Source organism: Mesoplodon bidens, assembly GCF_964165515.1.
Source record: "Mesoplodon bidens genome assembly, chromosome: 1".
NCBI classification, from domain to species: domain Eukaryota; kingdom Metazoa; phylum Chordata; class Mammalia; order Artiodactyla; family Ziphiidae; genus Mesoplodon; species Mesoplodon bidens.
The window spans coordinates 167,320,471-167,342,001 of record NC_138176.1 but is presented as its reverse complement, the minus strand read 5'-3'; the positions used below and the strand labels follow the sequence as shown (position 1 = coordinate 167,342,001).

General features: G+C 41.9%; 1 protein-coding gene across 2 annotated transcripts; it reads left to right on the top strand.

Moving 5' to 3' along the window:
• The first annotated feature begins 4,579 nt into the window (after window positions 1–4,579).
• VDAC2 (voltage dependent anion channel 2) lies at window positions 4,580–19,603 on the top strand. 2 transcript variants are annotated; one of them, XM_081244885.1, is made up of 10 exons: window positions 4,580–4,661; window positions 5,094–5,148; window positions 6,239–6,307; window positions 7,181–7,230; window positions 10,345–10,497; window positions 10,594–10,646; window positions 11,624–11,851; window positions 13,164–13,314; window positions 15,821–15,878; window positions 19,206–19,603. In XM_081244885.1, the coding sequence occupies exons 2-10, from the start codon at window positions 5,118–5,120 to the stop codon at window positions 19,295–19,297; spliced, it is 885 nt and encodes a 294-aa protein (XP_081101011.1). In that variant the 5' UTR covers window positions 4,580–4,661; window positions 5,094–5,117; the 3' UTR covers window positions 19,298–19,603. The 2 variants fall into 2 exon arrangements, with proteins under 2 accessions (XP_081101011.1, XP_081101010.1); XM_081244884.1 differs by lacking the exon at window positions 4,580–4,661 and adding an exon at window positions 4,726–4,889.
• Window positions 19,604–21,531: the final 1,928 nt, after the last annotated feature.

Sequence of the window (21,531 nt, the reverse complement as noted above, 5' to 3'; positions counted from 1 at the left end):
CCAAGTCTCATACTTTAGTGGGCCCCAGTCTAACCCTTCTCAGATGGTGCCTATTCCTCTAGGGTAAGGAGTCTGCAGGGCCAAGGGAACATGCCCACCAAAGCCCGTGCTCACTCTCTCCATATCTGGACCAAACTCTGGATACAGAAGATCTCAGTTTTCCCTGTTGAAAGAGTCCTGATCCTGCTTCTGGGGCCTGCATGGGCTTTGTCTTCAGAGTCCTTTCTCTGGAGCATGGATTGAACTGCCAGTGACACACCGCTAAGCCCATGGGGTGGTCAAGGAGTGAGCTATGTGAGGGAGGATGGAGCTTGCTGTGCAGGCTACTGTGTACCCTTCACAATGTGGGGTGGAGCCTGGGGCAGGAAGAGAAGGGGTGTGTATCTAGGGCTGGCTCTTCCCATGTGACCTCATCTGGCACAGTCAGGATTAGGACTGAGTCCTAATAAAGGAATCTTGAAAAACGACCTGGCTGGATTTCAGAACTGCTGTGGACTCCATGTACGTCCTGTTTCCCCTTTTTGACCAGGGGTGTCTTCAGCAGTTATCTTGTGCCTAACCTTCTCCGTGTGTGTTAGATATGTGTATGTGTAGGGGTAGGCAAATTCTCTTTAGTTTACAGATCTTCAGATTAAGAGGAACTGTACTGGAGCTGCCGTACTTAAAGGAACTACACCTGACAAGCCTCTTACTGATGCTATAAATGTGAAGGTTTGGGGGAGGCTTTAGGAGGGAGTTAGTGCATTTTCCGTGTAGAAGAAATGTAAATAATGTGACCAGAGTGTTGACTATGGTAGTTTAAAATGTATCCACAAATTCTTTGATACTCCTTTCAAAAGGAGGAGCCTAATTTCTCTTCCCTTGAGGGTGGACTGGTCTTAGTAACTCGCTTCTAACAAATAGAATAAGGCAGGAATAACAGTGTGATTTCTGAGGCTGGATCATATAAGACATTGTGGCTTCCATCTCTCTCTCAGATCACCTGCTGTGGGAGAAGCCAGGGACCATGTCATGAGGATGCTCAAGCAGCTGCCCTATGGAAAAAGCCACATGGTGAGGAACGGAGGCCTCTTGCCGAGAGCCACGTGAGGGAGCCACCTTGGAAGCAGATCCTTTAGCACAGTCAACCCTTCAGATGACTGTAGCCCAACTAATATATTGACTACAATCTCATGGGAGGCCCTGAGCGAGAACTACCCAGCTAAGCTTAATTTTTGACCCACGGGAAGTTTCAGATAACAAAATGCTTGTTGTTTTAAGCTATTAAGTTTTGGGGTGATTGGTGACACAGTAATAGCAACTAATATTATACTTATTCGGTCTTGACCTCACTTGACCACTCCTCAGGACGTGACACTGTTCAGCACTCCCTCTTCCACCCACGGCTTTCCCACATTGGCTTCCAGGAAAGTACTTCCACTTGAGTTTTCTTTTAGCCTCCTAGCCAGTCTTTGTCAGTTTTCTTCATTAGCTCCTCTGCTACTTGTCCCTGAAACAACCAATTCTCCTAAGACTTCTATCTTTACTCCTATCACATTGCTTATTGACTTTAATCACACCCATGATTAGTCATAATTAAAACTAAAATTTTCATGTCAATGTCTCCTCTCCAGACCTGTCTCCTAGGCTTCTGCTTATAGGATAACCGCTTATAGGACAACTCTATTTAGAGTTGGTGGTCCCTGGCTCCTCATACTTACTTGAAATTGAATCATCCTCTTTATCTTCACACCTGTCCCTCTTCCCATAGCCCTTCCAACAATGAGTGAGACCGTTGTCCTCCCAGCTGCTCAAGTCAAAAATGTTGCTCCCAGCCACCCTAGACCCCTCCTTACTTGCTGCTTTCAGGGCCTTAGTCATTTGACTCCAGCCAATATCTTTTTTTTTTTTTTTTTTTTTTTTTTTCTTTTTGCGGTATGTGGGCCTCTCACTGTTGTGGCCTCTCCCGTTGCGGAGCACAGGCTCCGGATGCGCAGGCCCAGCGGCCATGGCTCACGGGCCCAGCCGCTCTGCGGCATATGGGATCCTCCCAGACCGGGGCACGAACCCGTATCCCCTGCATCGGCAGGCGGACTCTCAACCACTGTGCCACCAGGGAAGCCCCATCTTGCAAATTTTTCTACAGGTTTTTTCCAGCTTTACTTAATTACTTGTGGTTTCCAAACGATTCTTGCCACTTCAAGCCCCTGTATGGCTTTGCATATGCCTCTTTCTAGAATTTTGCTTTTCCATCCTTGACCTGTTGGCTTTCCAATTTTGATAAGTCCTACTTTCAAACTTTAGTGCAAGCGTCTTCTCAGTCTAACTGTGCCCACAGTTCTCTGTGCTTATGTTTAGCATCGTCCTTGCAACTCCTGAATTCTCCATCCTACTTTGTAGGGCAATTCTCCATGGTATTTCTACATGTCTTGTGACAGCTTTTATCTCAAACTATCTTCTTAAGAATGTTTGCATAGCAAACAGCCTTGGAAGTCAGGGGTAGTAACTCCCTCTGGGACAGGAGGCAGAAGGCAGATTTTATTTCCAGAGAAGTATAATAATGTATGTCTCTGGGGCAAAGACTGGGCAGGTTAGCAGCTCCTGATAAGGCAGGAGGTTTTCTAAGCTTAGGATTCCTCAGCTGTGACACAAATGCATGGTGTGCAGTTTCTACCTAGGGTGCTCTGCATCACCCCTGTGGAACACAGAGGGCAAGGGGAACTGATGTGAACATGAAGCTTATGCTGCCTGCTGAGCCATACATAATAAAGTCCTTTGTCTGACCTTCAAGTTTCATGTCTTCTGCCAGCATCTATGAACCCATGAAACTATGGCAGGCTAATTTGCTAGCTTGCACATAGGGAAAATCTTGGACTCTTCCCAATTCTTGACACCTCTCCACATGCTTGACTGTAAGTGCCTTGAGAGCAAGAGCTGTGTCTGAATGGACTTTGCTTCCCTTGTGGGTGACACAAGGTTGTTGCTTTATAAGCGGTGGCTGCTACTAATGATGCTTCGGTCTAAAGGGCTTTGGATGTAAGCACTCAGATATATTTACTGAATCCAACTTTGAAATAAATTGCCATGATTCTGCTGCTGGCTATTAGATCTTGTGTACATTCCTCCGAGTTGTAGAGGGTGAAGGCTCAGATCTGTGTTCTGTGGCACAGTGAAATTCTCTGGGGGTTAAAAATGCTAGATAGTTCACAGGGTGATAAGCCCTACTGCAGGTAATGAAGGTGGCTGAGCAGAGTCTAGGTTTTTCTGGGAGGTGGTATATTATGCTGCAATTGTGATGGGATGGCATTCTCTGCCATTAGCCTCACAGTAGCATCAAACATGGCCAGAGCAGACCAGTTCCCTGTGGAACCAGACTGATTTCAGACCAATCTGTCTGAGCTTGAATGAAGGAATTTATCAGTGCTTCTGGTGCTTGAACTTTTAAGAGCAAAGGCTCTTCCCTTCTTATAACCCTTTGCAATGACTAATCCCAACCATGACTAGGCAAGATTGCTGGCTGGGTTTGCTCGTGGGAGGGAAATCCACCAGGCTGCAGCTTTAATCCGGCTTTGCATTGTGGAAGCCTGTCTAGCTATCCTTTTTTCCTGGTTTAGGAGGAGATGGAACCTTGTCAGCATTTGAGCAGAGGTGGCTATCAGAGCCAGAGTCAGGGGTCAAAAGGCTTTGCTCATAGTCTATGGCCAAATGGTTATTAAAGACCACTTCATCTCATTTAAACTTATAAATAAAGAAACTGGGGTACAAAGGGGATAAATTGCTGATAATTGGCGATCGATTCCGGAGCCTAAATTGACTCTATTTCCATCTCAGTAGACGCCTCACTTTTTCTTATTCCCTTGGCTCCCTCACTCTTCCTGCATACCCAGGGAACTTCAGTGCAGCATTCTAATGCTTGGTCAGCATGATTCCTAAATTTTCTAGCAGGCTTGACTCACTAAGACAGCTCCAGTTCTCTGAGTGTGTAAAGCACTCCCACCTCTAAGCGAGACGGAGGCGGCAGAAAAGAAACCCTAGGGCGTGAGCCGGGGAAGGGGGGCGTGCGGGGCAAGGCGAAGCACCGCGAGACGTGCTCGTCTGTTCAGGGAGCGGCAACCCAAGAGAGACTCTCAGGTCGAGTCCCGCCCTGCAAGGCGATTACACGGTGGTGGGAGGCGGACGAAGGGAGTGCACAAGGGGCGGGACGTGCGTCTCTGTGCCCCACTCGTTCCTCCCTGGGCCAGGAGAGAGAGACAGTCTTTCAGAAGCGCACGCTGTACTTGTTCAGTGTAGAAGGGGTAACGCTCAGCTGACTCCCTCCTAGACTGGGGATTGGCTCTGCAGGGTGTGCGAAACTCTCCGAAGGGAGTTGGAGACAAGTACTTGACCGGCGGTGCGCGGCCGCGCCCAGGGGCGCCCAGTCGCGCCGAGCCCCGCGCAGGAACGCGCCTGAAGCCCCGCCCCGCCCGTGACGAGCGCGCGCGGGGCCTCTGCCCCATCCCTCGCCCGCGCGTTCCCCTCCACGCTGCCTCCTCCGTTCCCCGCCCCCTCGCCTCAGGGGCTGCCCTCGTAGCTGCCTGACTTGAGGTCCGGCAGCTTCTGCTTTTCCTGCCCCTTCCGAGGGACCGAGGGAGCTCACCCCGTGGGCAGCGGTGCTCTCGGAACACGTGGCCATTTCGGAGCAGGTTGGAGTGAGCAGCGGGCGGCGCTGCGGGGACAGGCGCGGTGGGCAGCCCCAGGGGCAGCGGCAGGGTCCTGGCGGGGGGAGGACAGGGTTGCGGCGGGCGGAACGGTGTCTCCTTCACTTCGCCCTCCAGCCGCGGCAGTTGCAGCGGGACGCCGAGCTAGCCGAGCGGCCTCAGCTGCTAGCGGAGCGGCAGCGGTGCCTCCCCCTCCCCCCAGGAGACCACCAGGTACCGCCGCGCCCGCCTCACTCGGACCTTGGGGCCTAGGCCCCGGCGGCCAAGCAGGACGCCTGAGCCGGACTCGGGGTCGGCCCAGACTCCCTAAGATGGCCGCGCTGCCCTGCGGCCCCTCTCCCCTCTGTCTGAGACCCCCTTCTGGTCCCTTGATTCGCCTCTGAGCCCCGCTGACCTCACTTCTTGTCCCTCCCGCAGATCACCTCTCCCCGCGGCCTCGCCATGGCGACCTACGGACAGACCTCTCCGCGGCGTAAGTAGAGCGGAGATCTCTGCGGGATGGGGCGGCGGTGTCTGGGCAGCCGAAGCCTCCCGACCAGAAAACCGCAGCTTTTTTCCCCCTCTCTCTCCAAGGGCTTGGAAGTTCGCCCCTTTCGGTAGCCACTCCACCGTCTGACTTATCTGGCTTTGCGGAGGAGGGGCTGGGTGGTTGGATTTCGGATAGGGGGACTGACTAGGCTTGGGGAGCTGGTCTGTAGCCGCATTCACGTTCAGCTTTGACGAACTCAGAAGCAGAAAGTTATTAATGATTGGGTTCAGCTTTTGCAGGATTGGATCGGTCACGTTTTTAGAGGAAGTAGTAACCCCCTGTGTGAGGGCGCAAGGTCACTCATTACATGTGCTTCTAAGGGCGTGGACGTGCTATGTAGGATGAATGAGCTGGTGTAAAGACCTCAGATTGCTTGCCCTTAAGCCTCACAGCGTGGGCCGAGGACTTGAGTGTTATACTAATATGTTTAAAGTGCATTTGATATTTAGTTGATGTAGGCGCTTGAGTGAAACATAAATGGCTTTATTTTTTTTTTAAGTTCCAATATTTAAGTTTCAGAAGTATGAATTATCTTTCTCTTTCTACTTCGGAATATTGGTTTTGATCTCCGTGAGGATACTAAAGGATGAACAGGGGGGAGAGGGACTTGTCTTAGTTTTTAATCTTATCTCATTTGGTTAAATCAACACATTCCAGTGAATTTTGGCAGGTATATCTGTATGTACAGATATATACGTGTGTATGTGTTTGATTCTTTGTACTAGTCCCATCCTAGGAAGTGAGGCTACAGGCACTGTGTAAATTTAGGAATAGAAAATCTTTTTATATATTTTGGAGGGAATTTCCCAAGTTTGTATAAACACTTAACTGTGATTATCTATTTTAGAAATAAGCCTTTGGTGCTTATACCTCCTTCATGGATCATACTAGACTACAGTGTTATTGTAGCTTCTAGTGGTATCAAAACCAAGTTGGACTGCTTGGATTTAAAGGTAGCAGTGGGTCATAAGCTAGTTCTTGGACAGACTTGGGAGAACAGGGAAGTTAACACTGGAATGTTTCTTCCCACCAGCAATGTGTATTCCTCCATCATATGCTGACCTTGGCAAAGCTGCCAGAGATATATTCAACAAAGGATTTGGTAAGAACTGTTTAAAAATTTTAGATCTGAAGCGAAAATGTGTGTTTGGATTGCTTAGTGAATTAGTAATTTCTTCAGGTTGTAAATATCTTGCTGCACTAAGTCTTCTATTAGCTACATTTAAGGTAACATTTCTGTTAAAAGAGTACTGTAACAATCCACATTTCCCTCCATCCCACATTTCCTCCCTCCATCCCAATTTCCTCCTTTTTTTCATACTTTAGTTCAGGGAATTTACCTTTAAGAAAAAAAACAATTGTGCTTTCATTTCCTTTGGATATAGTTTAGGCCTTGGTTGACTAGAATTACGATGTTTTACTGTTTTTTGCTTTTATGGTGGTGACTCATAAAGGGTTATGGGTTTCTGCAAATAAATTTGGGTTTTGTTAAAGATTTTGTTCCACACCCCACCCTCCCTATCCTTTAGGTTATTTCCCCAGTTGTTCAAATTATTAATTCCAAAGCGAGGTATGCCTTTGGGATAAATGTTCTAAATGCCTGTATCATAATAAACTATTGACTATTTTGATATTTAAGTTGAATTGATTTTCTGATCTGATGTTTAGGTTTGAAAAGCATGTTTTAATAAGTGCTTTGATAAGATGATTTGGAAGCTGTTTTTGAGGATGGGTGCCAAATACACACCAACATACTAGGAAAGCTTCATAGAGATGTTCTGTCCTTTACATGTTAGTTTACATAGAATAATTTAAATTGTTTTCATTTAAATATTGTATATCAACACACATTTTTATCCCCCTCTGAATATGTGAAATCTTTCTGGTTTTTGTTTTTTTTAATGTAGAGTCAGCTATTGGTATGCATCCTTTATACAAAAAGATCATTTTGCTCTTTTTTGCTCTCTACTTGAAGGTTTTGGGTTGGTGAAACTGGATGTGAAAACAAAGTCATGCAGTGGCGTGGTGAGTGTTAGGTATTTGATAAGTTCTGACGAGCCTTTATACAATTTTTCAACCCATAAAATAGTCATAACTGAAAGATGTCTACCCATTTTATCTTAAAGAAGGGGCAAAAGATAATTTCGTTTTAAGGGAATTTTATCTTGATTTATTTTGGCTTTGGATATGATTTCTGATTTTCATGTGGTCTTTTGCCATATTACTTTGTATGCACAAGGAACTCAGGAAGGACACTGGTCATGTGGGATTCTGTTTACTCAGTAAGGTTGCAAGCTTAAAGGCAGGGAACCTGTTATACTTTTTTGTAACCCCTTCTTTTAATGCCTGTGAAAAACATTAAGAGTTCTGGGCATAAAAATATTCAGTAACTCTTAATTTGAGTTTACTAATCGTTTATGTAATGGTCATATTCTAGCAGCCCGCCTTGGGGAAGATTTCCACTTGTATTTTGTGAATTTAGAGAGTCCTAAATTTGAGTATTTTTAAAGAGGTTACTATTTTGATATTTGGATGTCTTGATCCTGCCTAACAAACTCCCTCAAAGAGAGTAAAGTAAAATTTAATTTTGTGTAATTTTTTTCTTCTAAAATTTTTTGTTTGGGGATTGTTTTGGGGATGGATATAGTGTGCATATTGAATATTATTGGTTATTTTGATAAATTCTTCCTACAGTGGTTAACTCCCTTAGTGCATATACCTGGTATTTATTTAACTTAATCATTTTGTAGTTTCTCAATGCCTAGACTTGGATTTCTGGGGGTTTATATTGGTCGCATCTGTTTTTTTGGTTTCTTTGGTCTGAGTATTTAGTGTGATTGAGTGACTTACTTGCTCAAGGTAACAGGTTACAGAGCAGTGACTTAGTGTTTGTTTTGTGTTCCCTCTCTTAACCTATTGCCCCTTATAAACCACTTGCTGTGTATTTGCTGAAACACAAAAGGCCTTCTAAAAAAAGTAGAAGACTCAATTCTTGTGTTTAAAAAGCTTGCTTGCTGGCTGGAGAGACAAAATAAACTTTAAAGTGGGGAACAGTCAGAGCAGTATATCTAGTACTAGATTGTTTGATAAATCAAAATCTTTGTTGGAAAGGAAAGGCTTATTGTGGATAGGAATTTTATGAAGTTAAGCTTAAGAACATGAAGGATATATAAGAGCTTGATTAGATATAGTATGTTTTAATTTACATTTAATGTATGTAACTCAGAAACGTGGTACTGATCTTGTAATATGTACCTGGCCCCAAATAGTCCCATTTCTCACCTGAACTGCAAAGATGTCTGGGCCACTGCAGAAGGTAGAAGCCTAAATGTCTTGGTGAGGAGTGAAAGGGAGAGTATAAGCTCCACCAGTGGTGTCATCTGACCCAATTCTGGTCCCAGATCACAGTGTGATCTTCTTGGTTTTGTGTCTTGAGGACTCCTTGGCATGTACTTGGCATGTATATAAGCTGGCTCAGTCTGTGGGCTGATGGGTGGCAGTGGGTGGGACCTCAAGAATCATTAATCATTGTCACTCAGGACTAAAAATAGCTACTCATACACATTTGCATTTCAAGTATCTGTTAGAACATGGCTCCATATATATTTATATTGTTTTAATAATGCATTCCTGTTGTGTAGAGCATGTGAAAATGTGCAAAGCTTTCAAAGTCTCAGTCCAAGTTAATCCTCCAGAAGTAGGTTTTGTTATTACAGTTGAGGTAACTGAGACCTAGAGAAGTGTCTTCCTCAGTGTTACTCATTTAGTAAATGCCAGCCAGAACTGGATGTCAGGACTCCTAATTTCATATCCAGTGTTCTTCCCTAACACAATTTGGTGCTTTTTAGTATGGGCATTGAGTGCCAAGCTTTGACTTGAAATTTCTGTTACTGAAAGCATCTAATTTCAGGAGATTGTATGTAAGACCTAAAGAATTGAGTCTGTTTCACGGCAGAGCAATAGTTACACAGATGCTCTGTTTTCTAAGTGAAGGATGATTTGGTCTTTTCTCCTTTTGATAGAGTTGTTGGTATTTCCTGATTCTGCAGGTATCACAATTTCAGGTCGAAGGCTTTTCTTTATTAGTTCAGATCAGCCATCTTTAAACTTGGCTTTCCAATGGCCTTAAGGGTATAACCATCATTAGCAGTCAGATCAGAACCCTCAAAGGGCATTTTTAACATTTTATCTTGGAAGATTTCAGTTGCTTGCCTGTATACTAAGCTCTGAAAGGTTAGATTTCTGGATTATCTGTAGCAGATTTTGAATTTCAGATAAGCCCTCTCCACATTATGCCTTCCTTTTCAGTTGGTGTGTAGTTAGGGATTGGCAAGTTATTTATATTTGCTACAAACATAAGATTATATAGTGCACTTCAAATTGATCACTGCATAGGTTGTTTTTTCTACTAATATCATCTGTTGTACAGAGTATAGTTTATATTATGCATGATATAAACCAGTTATAGAGTAAATCTCCTATAATTTCCCTCCCCCTGTTTTTTTTTTTAATGAGAATGTAAAGATGGTTGGAAAGGCATTAAACCTGATGAAGACTCTTTATGTCAGAAACAGAATATTGAGGTTACCAAAGAATTTTTTTAAAAAATCTTTTGTTTGTGGCATAGATTCTTACAGTGGGGTGCTTTCCTTTTAAGGATTTTCAGGAACCATTTCATAGTAAATTGTGTATAAACTCAGATTTTAATGAAGGGTGTCTGTGATTAGCCATACTGACCAATTTAGTGTTTCATTCACTATCAGGCAGATTGGAAGCAGTACTAAAACATCCATCCATCCCCACTGATTTTTGTTGAATCCCAAATAAAATCACCTTAGCAGAAGTTTCCTTAAAAGCTGTGTAGTTTGTTGTTCACTTGAGAATCAGATACAAGTAACTTTTGATCCATTGGTTGGAAATGTCAGCAGTAGTAAGATGTAGTCAGTAACTTACAGGCTAATTTGTCACTCTTGTATATACTCAGTAGCAGAGGGTAGGAGTGTTTGGGAAGCTAGAAAAAAAGAGGATTAGTGAAATTATTATGTTTCAGTGGGTTTGTGTGTGTGTGTGTGTGTAAATTAGGAAGTGGATTCTTCTAGGCTTATGAGAAAGTTCCTGAAGTTTGTCTTGTCTTGTTAGGAATTCTCAACATCTGGTTCATCTAATACAGACACTGGTAAAGTTACCGGGACCTTGGAGACCAAATATAAATGGTGTGAGTATGGTCTGACTTTCACAGAAAAGTGGAACACTGATAATACTCTGGGAACAGAAATTGCTATTGAAGACCAGGTAATGTCTGAAAATGTGCTTTAGTATTAATTATTTTATTTTTGTATTTCAAAAAAGAAATAAAGCTGAAAACAAATTCTTTTTCTCTCAAAATAGATTTGTCAAGGTTTGAAACTGACATTTGATACCACCTTTTCACCAAACACGGGGTAAGCATGGACATTTTTATCTGCTTTAAATTTAAAAGCATTCTTCTTTGGTATATTTAAGAAAGGTGCACATTCAGCTGCCTTGTGGTGGTGAATTTCTGTTTCTGCCTTTGGAGCATGAGCAGTATGGTTGTTGGCTTGCCTTCAAATATTTGCCTCTTATTGTGACACTAACTTGGGTACCTAACATGTTTTTTATAGGCTTTTGTGACTGATAACCAGTTCTGCAAAGCAGTCTCCCTATGGTGGTGGTGGTCCAGTCGCCCCTTGTGCCTGTCTTTTAGTTCATTGAGCCTTTTTTTTTTTTTTTTTTTTTTACCTCTTATAATTATCTTGCTACCTCTTATACAGGCATACCTTGGAGATATTGCAGGTTTGGTTCCAAACCACTGCAATAAAGTGAATATTGTAAAAAAGCGAGTCATACAGATTTTTTGGTTTCCCAGTGCATATAAAAGTTATGTTTACACTATACTGTTGTCTGTTAAGTGTGCAGTAGCATTATGTTGGGGAAAAAAACAATGTACATACCTTAATTTAAAAATACTTTATTTCTAAAAAATGCCAACAATCATCTGAGCCTTCGCCAAGTCGTAGTAGTAGCATCAGAAGATCAGTGACCACAGATCACTGTAACAAATATAATAATAGTAATAAAGTTTGAAATATTGTGAGAATTACCAAAATGTGACAACAGCAACACAAAGTGAACAAATGCTGTTGGAAAAAAACACCCAAACAGATTTGCTTAATGCAGGATTGCTGCAAACCCTCAGTTGCTACAAATCCTGCTACAAACAGGTGGTGGGGGGGAGGGAAACACAGTAAAGTGAACTGCAGTAAAACAACGAAGTGTGCTTGTACTCCCTAGTTACAGTGAGGTTCATTTAAATCTGTTTTGTGCCCTCTGTGCAGAAGTTATGTCTGTAAATCTTTCCCACTGACATCAGTTTTAAGACAGTTTGTTCTTTTTCCAGAAAGAAAAGTGGTAAAATCAAGTCTTCTTACAAGAGGGAATGTATAAACCTTGGTTGTGATGTTGACTTTGATTTTGCTGGACCTGCAATCCACGGTTCAGCAGTCTTTGGTTATGAAGGCTGGCTTGCTGGGTACCAGATGACCTTTGACAGTGCCAAATCAAAGCTGACAAGGAATAACTTTGCAGTGGGCTACAGGACTGGGGACTTCCAGCTACACACTAATGTGTGAGTATTTCTTTTGTGGGATATTATGATGTAGGACCTCAAAGTGGTATTGATGTCTCCTGTCATCTGTGAATCTAAGTACAATGTAAAGGAGTTCTCTTAACATAAAAAGATCATCCTTGGGCATTTCTAGAATGCCCTTCAGAAGTGTACAGTAAAAACCATTAGTCTGAGTTTTGGTGCTGAGAGAGTAAATGTTCATTTCATATGAGGCTTGATGTGCTTTGGATTTTTAGAAGAGGCTAAGACGGGAGTTCCTTGGTGGTCTAGTGGTTAGGATTTGGAGCTTTCACTGCCGTGGCCCAGGTTCAGTCCCCGGTCAGGGAACTGAGATTCCACAAGCTGCGTGGTATGGCCAAAAAAAAAGGCTAAGACATTGCCAAACTCTATGTGCATTCATTTGACTTCATTGTCTGTGATGTGTGAGGTGCTCATTTGATAGGATTACCTAAAATGTATAGTTTTTACATAACCCAAGTTAAATGTATATGTAGAAAGGACTTAAAAATAATTTTTTCCCTTATAAAAATGATGCATTGGTATATAACAGAAGTACAAAGAAGAAAACAAAAATGTTTCATAATCCCACCATCTACACGTATAATTTTTGTTAATTGTTATTGCTTTGATGTTTCATCTTTTTATATGTTTGTATATAAAATACATACCAAAAAGGCTGTTTTATAACCTTCTCCCCCACCTTAATACATTTTGATCATTTTCCTATAGCATTATATATTCTTAGTGACGGTTAGTGGCTGCATGATAATTCTGCTGGATAGATATGCCATGATTGATTTGACCAATCCCTGTTTTTGGACATAAGTTGGGAAAGACCTTTGATGACATTAAAAAAAATTTTTATTTATTTATTTATTTTTGGCTGTGTTGGGTCTTCGTAGCTGTGCGTGGGCTTTCTCTAGTTGCGGTGAGCGGGGGCTGCTCTTCGTTTCAGTGCGTGAGCTTCTCATCGCAGTGGCTTCTCCTGTTGTGGTGCACAGGCTCTAGGCGCGCGGGCTCTAGAGCGCAGGCTCAGTAGTTGTGGCGTATGGGCTTGGTTGCTCCGCAGCATGTGGGATCTTCCCGGACCAGGGCTCGAACCTGTGTCCCTTGCATTGGCAGATGGATTCTTAACCACTGCGCCACCAGGGAAGCCCCGAAAAGACCTTTTAGAACTAAAGTTTTCAGTGGAACACTAGAGACCCATGTAAGCAATGGCTTTTATTTAAATGTAATGCTACAGTATCAGCCTTGTGCCTTAGACATTATTACATTGTCTAGTCTAGGTTGACTAATTTAAAATATCTTATAGCAATGATGGGACAGAATTTGGAGGATCAATTTATCAGAAAGTATGTGAAGATCTTGACACTTCAGTAAACCTTGCTTGGACGTCAGGAACCAACTGTACTCGCTTTGGCATTGCAGCTAAATATCAGTTGGATCCCACTGCTTCCATTTCTGTGAGTACTGCTGTGGGCTTAGAATGGGATTTTGGTTGTGGGACTTAATCTTTGGGTATATTGGATTGTGCTGAAAATTTGAACTGTGGTTCATACAATTCCCAGTTTACACACAGATTGGGACTAGAACTCGGGAATGCCGCTTTTTTTGTTGAGACAGAGATGTTTGCTATCCAGGCCACAGGAGTTTGATTAAATTAACTTCAAAAGCTGCTGAAGTAATGTAGATAATAACTATGAGGGCCAAGCCTGTCCAAGCCCAGGGATGCCAGTGTTTTGGGCCCTGGGCATTTCTCATTCTGGTTGGAAGGTAATAGTACTTTGTTACTTTGTGTTTGTCTTTATGGTTTACAAAATATCTTCAGATTTGATCTGAGCAGCCAATGGTACACATGCTGTTTTGCAAGTGAAGAAACCAAAGCTTGGAGAGAGGAAGGACTTAGACAACAGCTAGGGAAGGAAGGAAAGAGAGGTAGGGCCAGGACTGGACTTGCATGTCTTTTGATTTCCCTTCTGTCTAGGGTGACTAGGTAGCTCATCCTGCTTTGCCCGGGACTATCCCAACTTCAGCACTGAAGGTCCTGCATCCCAGGAACTCCCTCCCCTCTATCATGGGTTGGTTGGGTTGCATGGCCACCCTAGTCCTGTCCTTATACTCTTTCTGCTATTTCTTCCTTCAGTCATAGTGGATTGTGGTAGGAGGGAGTACAGTGTCTGAGAGTATAGAGTGCTGGCTCCAGTTTCAGGCAGATCAGCAGCTCTTCCTGTGTGTTAGTTGCTTACAGGTCAGGTACCATATGTACTAGAATGAAAGAGTTAAACCTTCCGTGAGAGTTATTTCTGTTACATAAAGTCATCTTCATTCCTGAGGACGATATGTTTTGATAATTTAGGCAGTTAAGTTTTAGCCCCATTCTTGTTTTAGCTTAGCAGAGTTGTAATCAGAGAAAATGAGAAGCACCCGGAATGCTTTTCCTGTTGGCAAGGCAGTGATTCATTTATTTTTCCCGTCTCTATTTCTGACTACACTGTAGCAGTAAAATCCTCAGGATTCACACAGCACACTGTGCTGTGGTAGCTACATTTCTATTCTCTTCAAATATATGTCTATGGCACCATCACAAGTTTAATGCCAGCAGAAGATGCAGCTCTCTCACAATCTAAAATGGGAAGGCAGCTTGGGACCTGTGTGCCAGTGAGTGACTTCCGGGGATTAGTTTGGAAAACTATTGAATATTTAGCATGGTCCGCCTAAGTAGTGCTGCTGTTACCCTAATCAAGCATCACCCCCGAAGCATTGCATAATGCTCCATTAGTTTCATGGTTGACTCCTAAAATAGTAGGAGCTATTTTATTGTTTGGGGCTCTTAATTTGTTTGGCACAAGATGGTTACTAGTGGGGCATTTCTTCCTTAGACAAATAACTCACATGGTCATTGGTGGCTCATGAAGACTTGGCTGTAGTGCCAAGTGAATACAAGTTTTGTTTCTGTGACTTTTGCCTGTATAGTTGGATCATTTCTCTCTCAATTGGGCTGTTTTGATATACATTACAAAAGAGTGTAGACGTCAAATCATTTCCAAGTCTGTTTTGATCCCAGAGGCTGTTTGTTACCTTTTTATTACCATAGCACTCAAAATGCTGAAGAGCAAAGTTACCTGACTAGGCAACCTAGGCCATGGAGAGCAGGGTGAGATGCCCCCATTTACAGCCGTAGGCCTCTGGTGTGGCTTAAGTGATGTCAGTAGTGGGAGAGAATGGAGCTAGAAGCTTCTCCTGACCATGTCTTGCTCTCCAGGATTCCTTCCAGCCCTTGAAAGTCTGTGACTAAAATCCTAAAATAGTAGAATTGTACAAGGAGGGAAGGGGTCTGGATTGGCAAATGATGCCCCTTTGGAACGCCTTCTTAAGCACAGTCCAGTTATATACAGCCAAGACTCAAGGGCATTAATGAGAGGTATGAGAAAGTGAGGTGAAGGAGTTGTAGTCAGTCTCTTTCTTCAGAGGAAGTACTTGTCATTTGGAGATTTAGAACATGCATGGTTTAGATTCTTTAGGAATACCCTTGAAAGTAGTGTGTGTCATAGTCACAAATTTAAACTATACACATGCCATACTTTGAGGGTGGTGTGTGTGTCAATGTCATGTAGTTAGTGAGCCTGGTGAACTTCCATTACCCACATTCTGGTATGGTTTTATGTGCTAGATTAGACTCAACAAGGACAGTTTTTATGAGAGTGCTTAGGCTTTTGTGCTATATGGACAATTTGGGGTCTGTGGACACATCCCAAAAGATTGCAAGAGTTTTGTGTCCTGCTGACAATTTGAATTTAGTGGATGAGGATTAAGTGGCACCTAGTTTTTGCTTAGCTTAATACAATATTAAATTTTATTAACTCACGTGGAAAAGTGAATGCGTCATAATTGTATGATAGGGAAACACCCAGGGGCTTTGTCTCTCCATTCAAAAATTTGCCTTACGTTTGTTTTTGCCTTTTATCTTAGGCAAAAGTCAACAACTCTAGTTTAATTGGAGTGGGCTACACTCAGACTCTGAGGCCTGGTAAGTATTAAGGATTGTTCTGATAGTGGTTTCAAAATTAGTTTCATTTCTCAGCTTTTTTTTTTTTTAATGGAAACTTTTGAGTTTATGCTTCAAAAGGCAGTATTAAGAGAATGAAAAGACATACCATAGACTGAGAAAAATGTTTGCAAATCATACAAAGGACTTGTACCCATAACATGTAAAGAACTCTTACAACTCAATAATATGACAAACAACCCAATTAAAAAATGGCAAAAGACTTTCAGAGACATTTATATGAAGACAAACAAATAGCTAATTAGCACAGGAAAAGGTGCTCAGTGTCATTAGTCATTAAGTAAATGTAAATTAAAACCACAATGAAATACCACTTCTACCCACTAGAATGGATATAATAAAACATTAGAAAATAACAAGTGTAGATGAAGATAGGGAGAAGGTAGAGCCCTCATACAGTGCTGGCATGCACATAAAATATTACAGCCACTTTGGAAAACAGACTGTTAGATGTTTTTTTAAAAATAGATCTTTATTGGAGTATAATTTCTTCATAATACCGTGTTAGTTTCTGTTGCACAACAAAGCGAATCAGCCATATGCATACATATATCCCCATATCCCCTCCCTCTTGAGCCTCCCTCCCATCCTCCCTATCCCACCCCTCTAGGTCATCGCAAAGCACCAAGCCGATCTCCCTGTGCTATGCTGCTGCTTCCCACCAGCCAACTATTTTACATTTGGTAGTGTATATATGTTGAAGCTTCTCTCACTTTGTCCCAGCTTCGCCCTCCCACCCCATGTCATCAAGTCCATTCTCTTATGTCTACCTCTTTATTCCTGCCCTGCAACCAGGTTCATCAGTACCATTTTTTTTTTTTAAGATTCCATACGTATGCGTTAGCATACGGTAATTGTTTTTCTCTTTTTGACTAACTTCACTCTGTATGACAGACTCTAGGTCCATCCACCTCACTACAAATAACTCAATTTCGTTTCTTTTTAATGACTGAGTAATATTCCATTATATATATATGTGCCACATCTTCTTCATCCATTCATCTGTCGATTGACATCTAGGTTGGTTCCATGTCCTGGCTATTGTAAATGGTGCTTGCAGTGAACATTGGGGTGCACGTGTCTGGTTTTCTCAGGGTATATGCCCAGTAGTGGGATTGCTGGGTCATATGGTAGTTCTGTTTTTAGTTTTTTAAGGAACCTCCATACTGTCCTCCATAGTGGTTGTATCAATTTACATTCCCGCCAACAGTGCAAGAGGGTTCCCTTTTCACCACACCCTTTCCAGCATTGATAGTTTCTAGCTTTTTTGATAATGGCCATTCTCACCAGGGTGAGGTGATACATCATTGCAGTTTTGATTTGCCTTTCTCTAATAATTAGTGATGTTGAGCATCTTTTCATGTCCTCTTGGCCATCTGTATGTCTTCCTTGGTGAAATGTCTATTTAGGTCTTCTGCTCATTTTGTAACTGGATTGTTTGTTTTTTTGATATTAAGCTCCATGAGCTGTTTGTATATTTTGAGGTTAAACCTTTGTTGTTTCAATTGCAGATATTTTCTCCCATTCTGAGGGTTGTCTTTTTGTCTTGTTTATGGTTTCCTTTGCTGTGCAAAAAGTTTAATTAAGTCCCATTTGTTTCTTTTTGTTTTTATTTCTGTTACTCTAGGGGGTGGGCCAAAAATGATCTTGCTGTGGTTTCTGGCAAAGAGTGTTTTTCCTCTAAAAGTTTTATAGTGTCTGGTCTTAACATTCAAGTCTTTAATCCATTTGGAGTTTATTTTTGTGTATGGTGTTAGGTAGTGTTCTAATTTCATTCTTTTACATGTAGCTGTCCAGTTTTCCCAGCACCACTTATTGAAGAGGCTGTCTTTTCTCCACTGTATGTTCTTGCCTCCTTTGTCGTAAATTAGGTGCCCATATGTGCATGGGTTTATCTTTGGGCATTCTATCCTGTACCATTGATCTATATTTCTGTTTTTGTGCCAGTACCATACTGTCTTGATTACTGTAGCTTTGTGGTATAGTTTGAAGTCAGGGAGCCTGATTCCTCCAACTCCATTTTTCTTTCTCAAGATTCAGCTGCTTTTGCAAACCTTTCAAGCATACAGAAGAATTGACAGAGAGTACAGTGAACACATGTTTACCTTTTGCCACAGTTTTTTATTCCTTTCCTTTTTTTTTTCCTATGCTGGGCTGTTTGGAAGTTGCAGCTATCATGACATTTCCCTAAATGCTTCAGCATGCATCTCCTCAGAATAAGAACATTCTCCTGCATAACCACAATACTGAGAAAGTTAACAGTGATTCCATATTATTATTTAATATCCATTCTCTATTTACTTTCCTCACTTGTACCTGAAATGTCTTGTAGTAATTTTTATTTCTCCTATCATAGTTCACTCATTGCTTTGGTTGTTTGGTCTCTATAGTCTCATTTACTTTACATAGTATTTTGAGCCTTGCTGTGTTTTCTGGAGCAGTACTTCTCGAATACCAGTGTGTGCATGAATCACCTTGGGAATCTTATTAAAATACGTAGGTCTGGGGCGAGGGGTTCTGACTTTCTAACAAGCTCTTAGGTGATGCCAGTGTTGCTGGTTCTTGAACCACCAGTTGAAGAGCAAGGTTCTAAAGCACTTGGAACTTTTTCCCCAGACTTTTTGACTGTTTTGAAACCTAAAGAAAATAATGGTACCACGAACACTCATACCTTCCCCACATTGACCAATTACTAACATTTATTTTGTTTGTTTTATCTTTCCATGTCTGTATATATAATCCTTCTTTTCTTTTTTCCCCACATATCCTTATGAATTATTTAAATATGTTTTCCAAACACATAGACAGATCAGCCCTAGCATACATATCATGAGAGTAAGACATTTTTAACTGCATCATTTGAAAGACATCATAACTATAATACCGTTTTCACAGCTAAGGGAATTAACAGTTTGAAATAATACTTAATATGTAGTGTACATTTGGATTTCTGCACTTGTCCCAAAAGTGTCTCTTAATTGTAGCTTTTCCTTTCCAGGATCCAATTATGGTTGTCTTTTAGTCTGGATAGTGTTTTGAACATGATTATATTTTCCGGAGCTGTTTGAGCTTTATTATGAACGTTCTTATGCTCTGGGACTTGATGCCTTCCTTACTGTGGATGTGCAAATGAATTGTCTGGTGTCTCAGATACTCCCAAGCGCCCTCTGGTGGCTGGCACTAGTAGGTCATCTGACAAGCTGAGGAAAAGCGACAGGTTGTGGCGTGACTGCAGACTCTCCCATGAGGTGTTTCAGGCACATGATAGTTGTCTGCTTTTGTTTACAGGTGTGAAGCTTACACTGTCTGCTCTGGTAGATGGGAAGAGCATTAATGCTGGAGGCCACAAACTTGGGCTTGCCCTGGAGCTGGAGGCTTAATCCAGCTGAAAAAAACCTTTGGGAATGGATATCAGAAGATTTGGCCTTAATATATTTCCAGTGTGACCAGCAGGCTTCCCCCCCACCCCCACCCAAGAAGGTGATCAAAACAAAGGATGATCTAAACAAGAGCTGTATTTTAAATATTTAGGCAGTTACTTGTTAGCTGGTTTCTAGTTGAATTGGTTATCTTATCTGGTTACCAATGCTGCAGTCGTGCAGTCACCTATACATTATTTAAATGTATTTAACTGTTAAATGCGCTACCCACCAATAATGAAATAGACCTTTATGAAAACTGTGCAATTGTGTGCATGTTTGTTTTTATGTTTCTTTTAACATTGAATATTGCCATTGAATGAGATGGATCAGTGGATGTTTTAAGATGAGGTTAAAATTTTTTGTTAATTTCAACCATCATTAGAATTACTTTTGGTATCCCAAAACATTACAAATTATGAATAAAACAAGGATACATAATTAATGACTCTTAAGTATTTGCAGAGTTAAAAACTTGGCAGCTAGGGTCAAATCTTCCTTGTTTCTAGCTAGTACTTTATTTTTCCAGTGAGCATTTATTTTGCTCTTTTCATAAATCTGTGCCACAGAGTCCTCTGACCTGAGAGTAACTCCATGAGATTTTTAGACTACAGAAAAGAAGGTATATGCCTTCATATCTTCAGTTTGTAAATTTGAAAAATTACATTGGATCATTGTGAACTCCAGGAAGAGTTAGCAAGTGATGAAAAAAGAGAAACGAAGGGATGGTGCTGAAGGTTGTATACACCCACCACACCCCTTTGGGTTATTGCTTTGGAAATGATCCAGGCCCTAGTTAGGTGGGATGGGATGAGGTGTAGGGAAAGGGAGTAAGGCGTAGACAGACAGTGTCAGTACCCAGAGGGTCTGTAGAATGGAAGTGTATGGGCCCCAGTGAGAGGTCATTACTCAAATATTTCTTTTCAGGCAGGCACTGAGAAGCTTGGGCCTAAGTTTGTGACCAGAGTGCCTTCAGGCTATGTGGCCATTGGCCTTAATCTGGACTTGAGCTGAATGATAGAAATTAATAGATGATTCTGGTTGGAAAAGTAGGAAAGAGGGATTTTGATGGGAGAAGAGTTAGAAAGATACCATCAAAGGTTAGAGAAGGGTTTTGTTGAACAAATTCATAATACTAGATCTGTGGTGTAGTTTGAAGTCAGAACAGATAAGAAAGTATAGTACTTACTCATTACCCAAAAAGTCATACATGCTGAAAATTTCCAGGTCAAGAAGAATCTGATGAGAGATTAGCAACCCAAACAAGCTTTCCATACAGGTGGAATGGGGGGCACAAAGGCCCCTTCTGATCTCACTGTTTGTCCTAAGGGACTGGCTGGAATGGCCCATTGAATAAGACACATAACTTAATGGCAGTAAGTTGGAATTTGAACCAGTTTGTTTGAATCAGGCAGGACCTATTGCTAGGTAAGAAGAAAAACAGGAAAGGGTGTCTGCAAGCTAGGTATGAAAGCATCTCTTGTATTTTCAGGATACTTAAAGAGTAAAATGGACCTATTCACCCATGTGCTTCTTATATACTTTTATAAGTGGGAGAGAGGATAGTTTACAGCCAGGTTCCTGAGGGTTGTCTGAAATGCAAGTATATATCCCAAATGCTGTAGGGTTATGAAAGTTGCCAGCTGTGGGCTCATGGGGCTCCTGTGGCCTTGATATGTTAGAAATTAATAGATGATTAATTTATTAATCAGCAGCCTCCAGGTTCAGTTCCACCACCCAGGCCTAACAGATGGTAGCAAAACCTAATTCTAGGCTGATGCCATTTCTGCCTGAGGCTGTGTTGGTGGAAAGGAGACTTCATATCTGAGCCTGATCTTCATTTGTGGTGTGGAGATAAGATCTTCCTATGGATTGTGGAGGTTTAAACCACAAGAGTGAAGCACCTGGCTCCCTCACCACCTTGGCTCATAGGCTCATAGATGTTTGTGTTGGAAAGCTTAACTTTCTCTTCATCTTCCTCTGGGGAACTTGTTAAAAACTGCCTCCTACCTTCTGGCCTGTCTGCTTCACACCTCTGGCCAGTGATCCCACTCAGTCTCTCATGTTCTTCAAGGACTTCAGGGGGAGGACAGGATACATACTCCAGTCAACCTTGAGGCCCTCAGGTCTAAGTCAAGTGGCCTGGTCTCAGGTGATGTTGACCAGGGCCTCCACTGCAGAGGTGAGGCCAAGCT

Bases quoted from the DNA above. Each gene is read 5' to 3' on its own strand.
- VDAC2 (XM_081244885.1), top strand. From the start codon at position 5,118: ATGGCGACCTACGGACAGACCTCTCCGCGGC. The intron at 7,231-10,344 runs GTGAGTGTTAGG...TTGTCTTGTTAG, and splicing joins CAAAGTCATGCAGTGGCGTG to GAATTCTCAACATCTGGTTC. The intron at 15,879-19,205 runs GTAAGTATTAAG...TTTTGTTTACAG, and splicing joins CACTCAGACTCTGAGGCCTG to GTGTGAAGCTTACACTGTCT.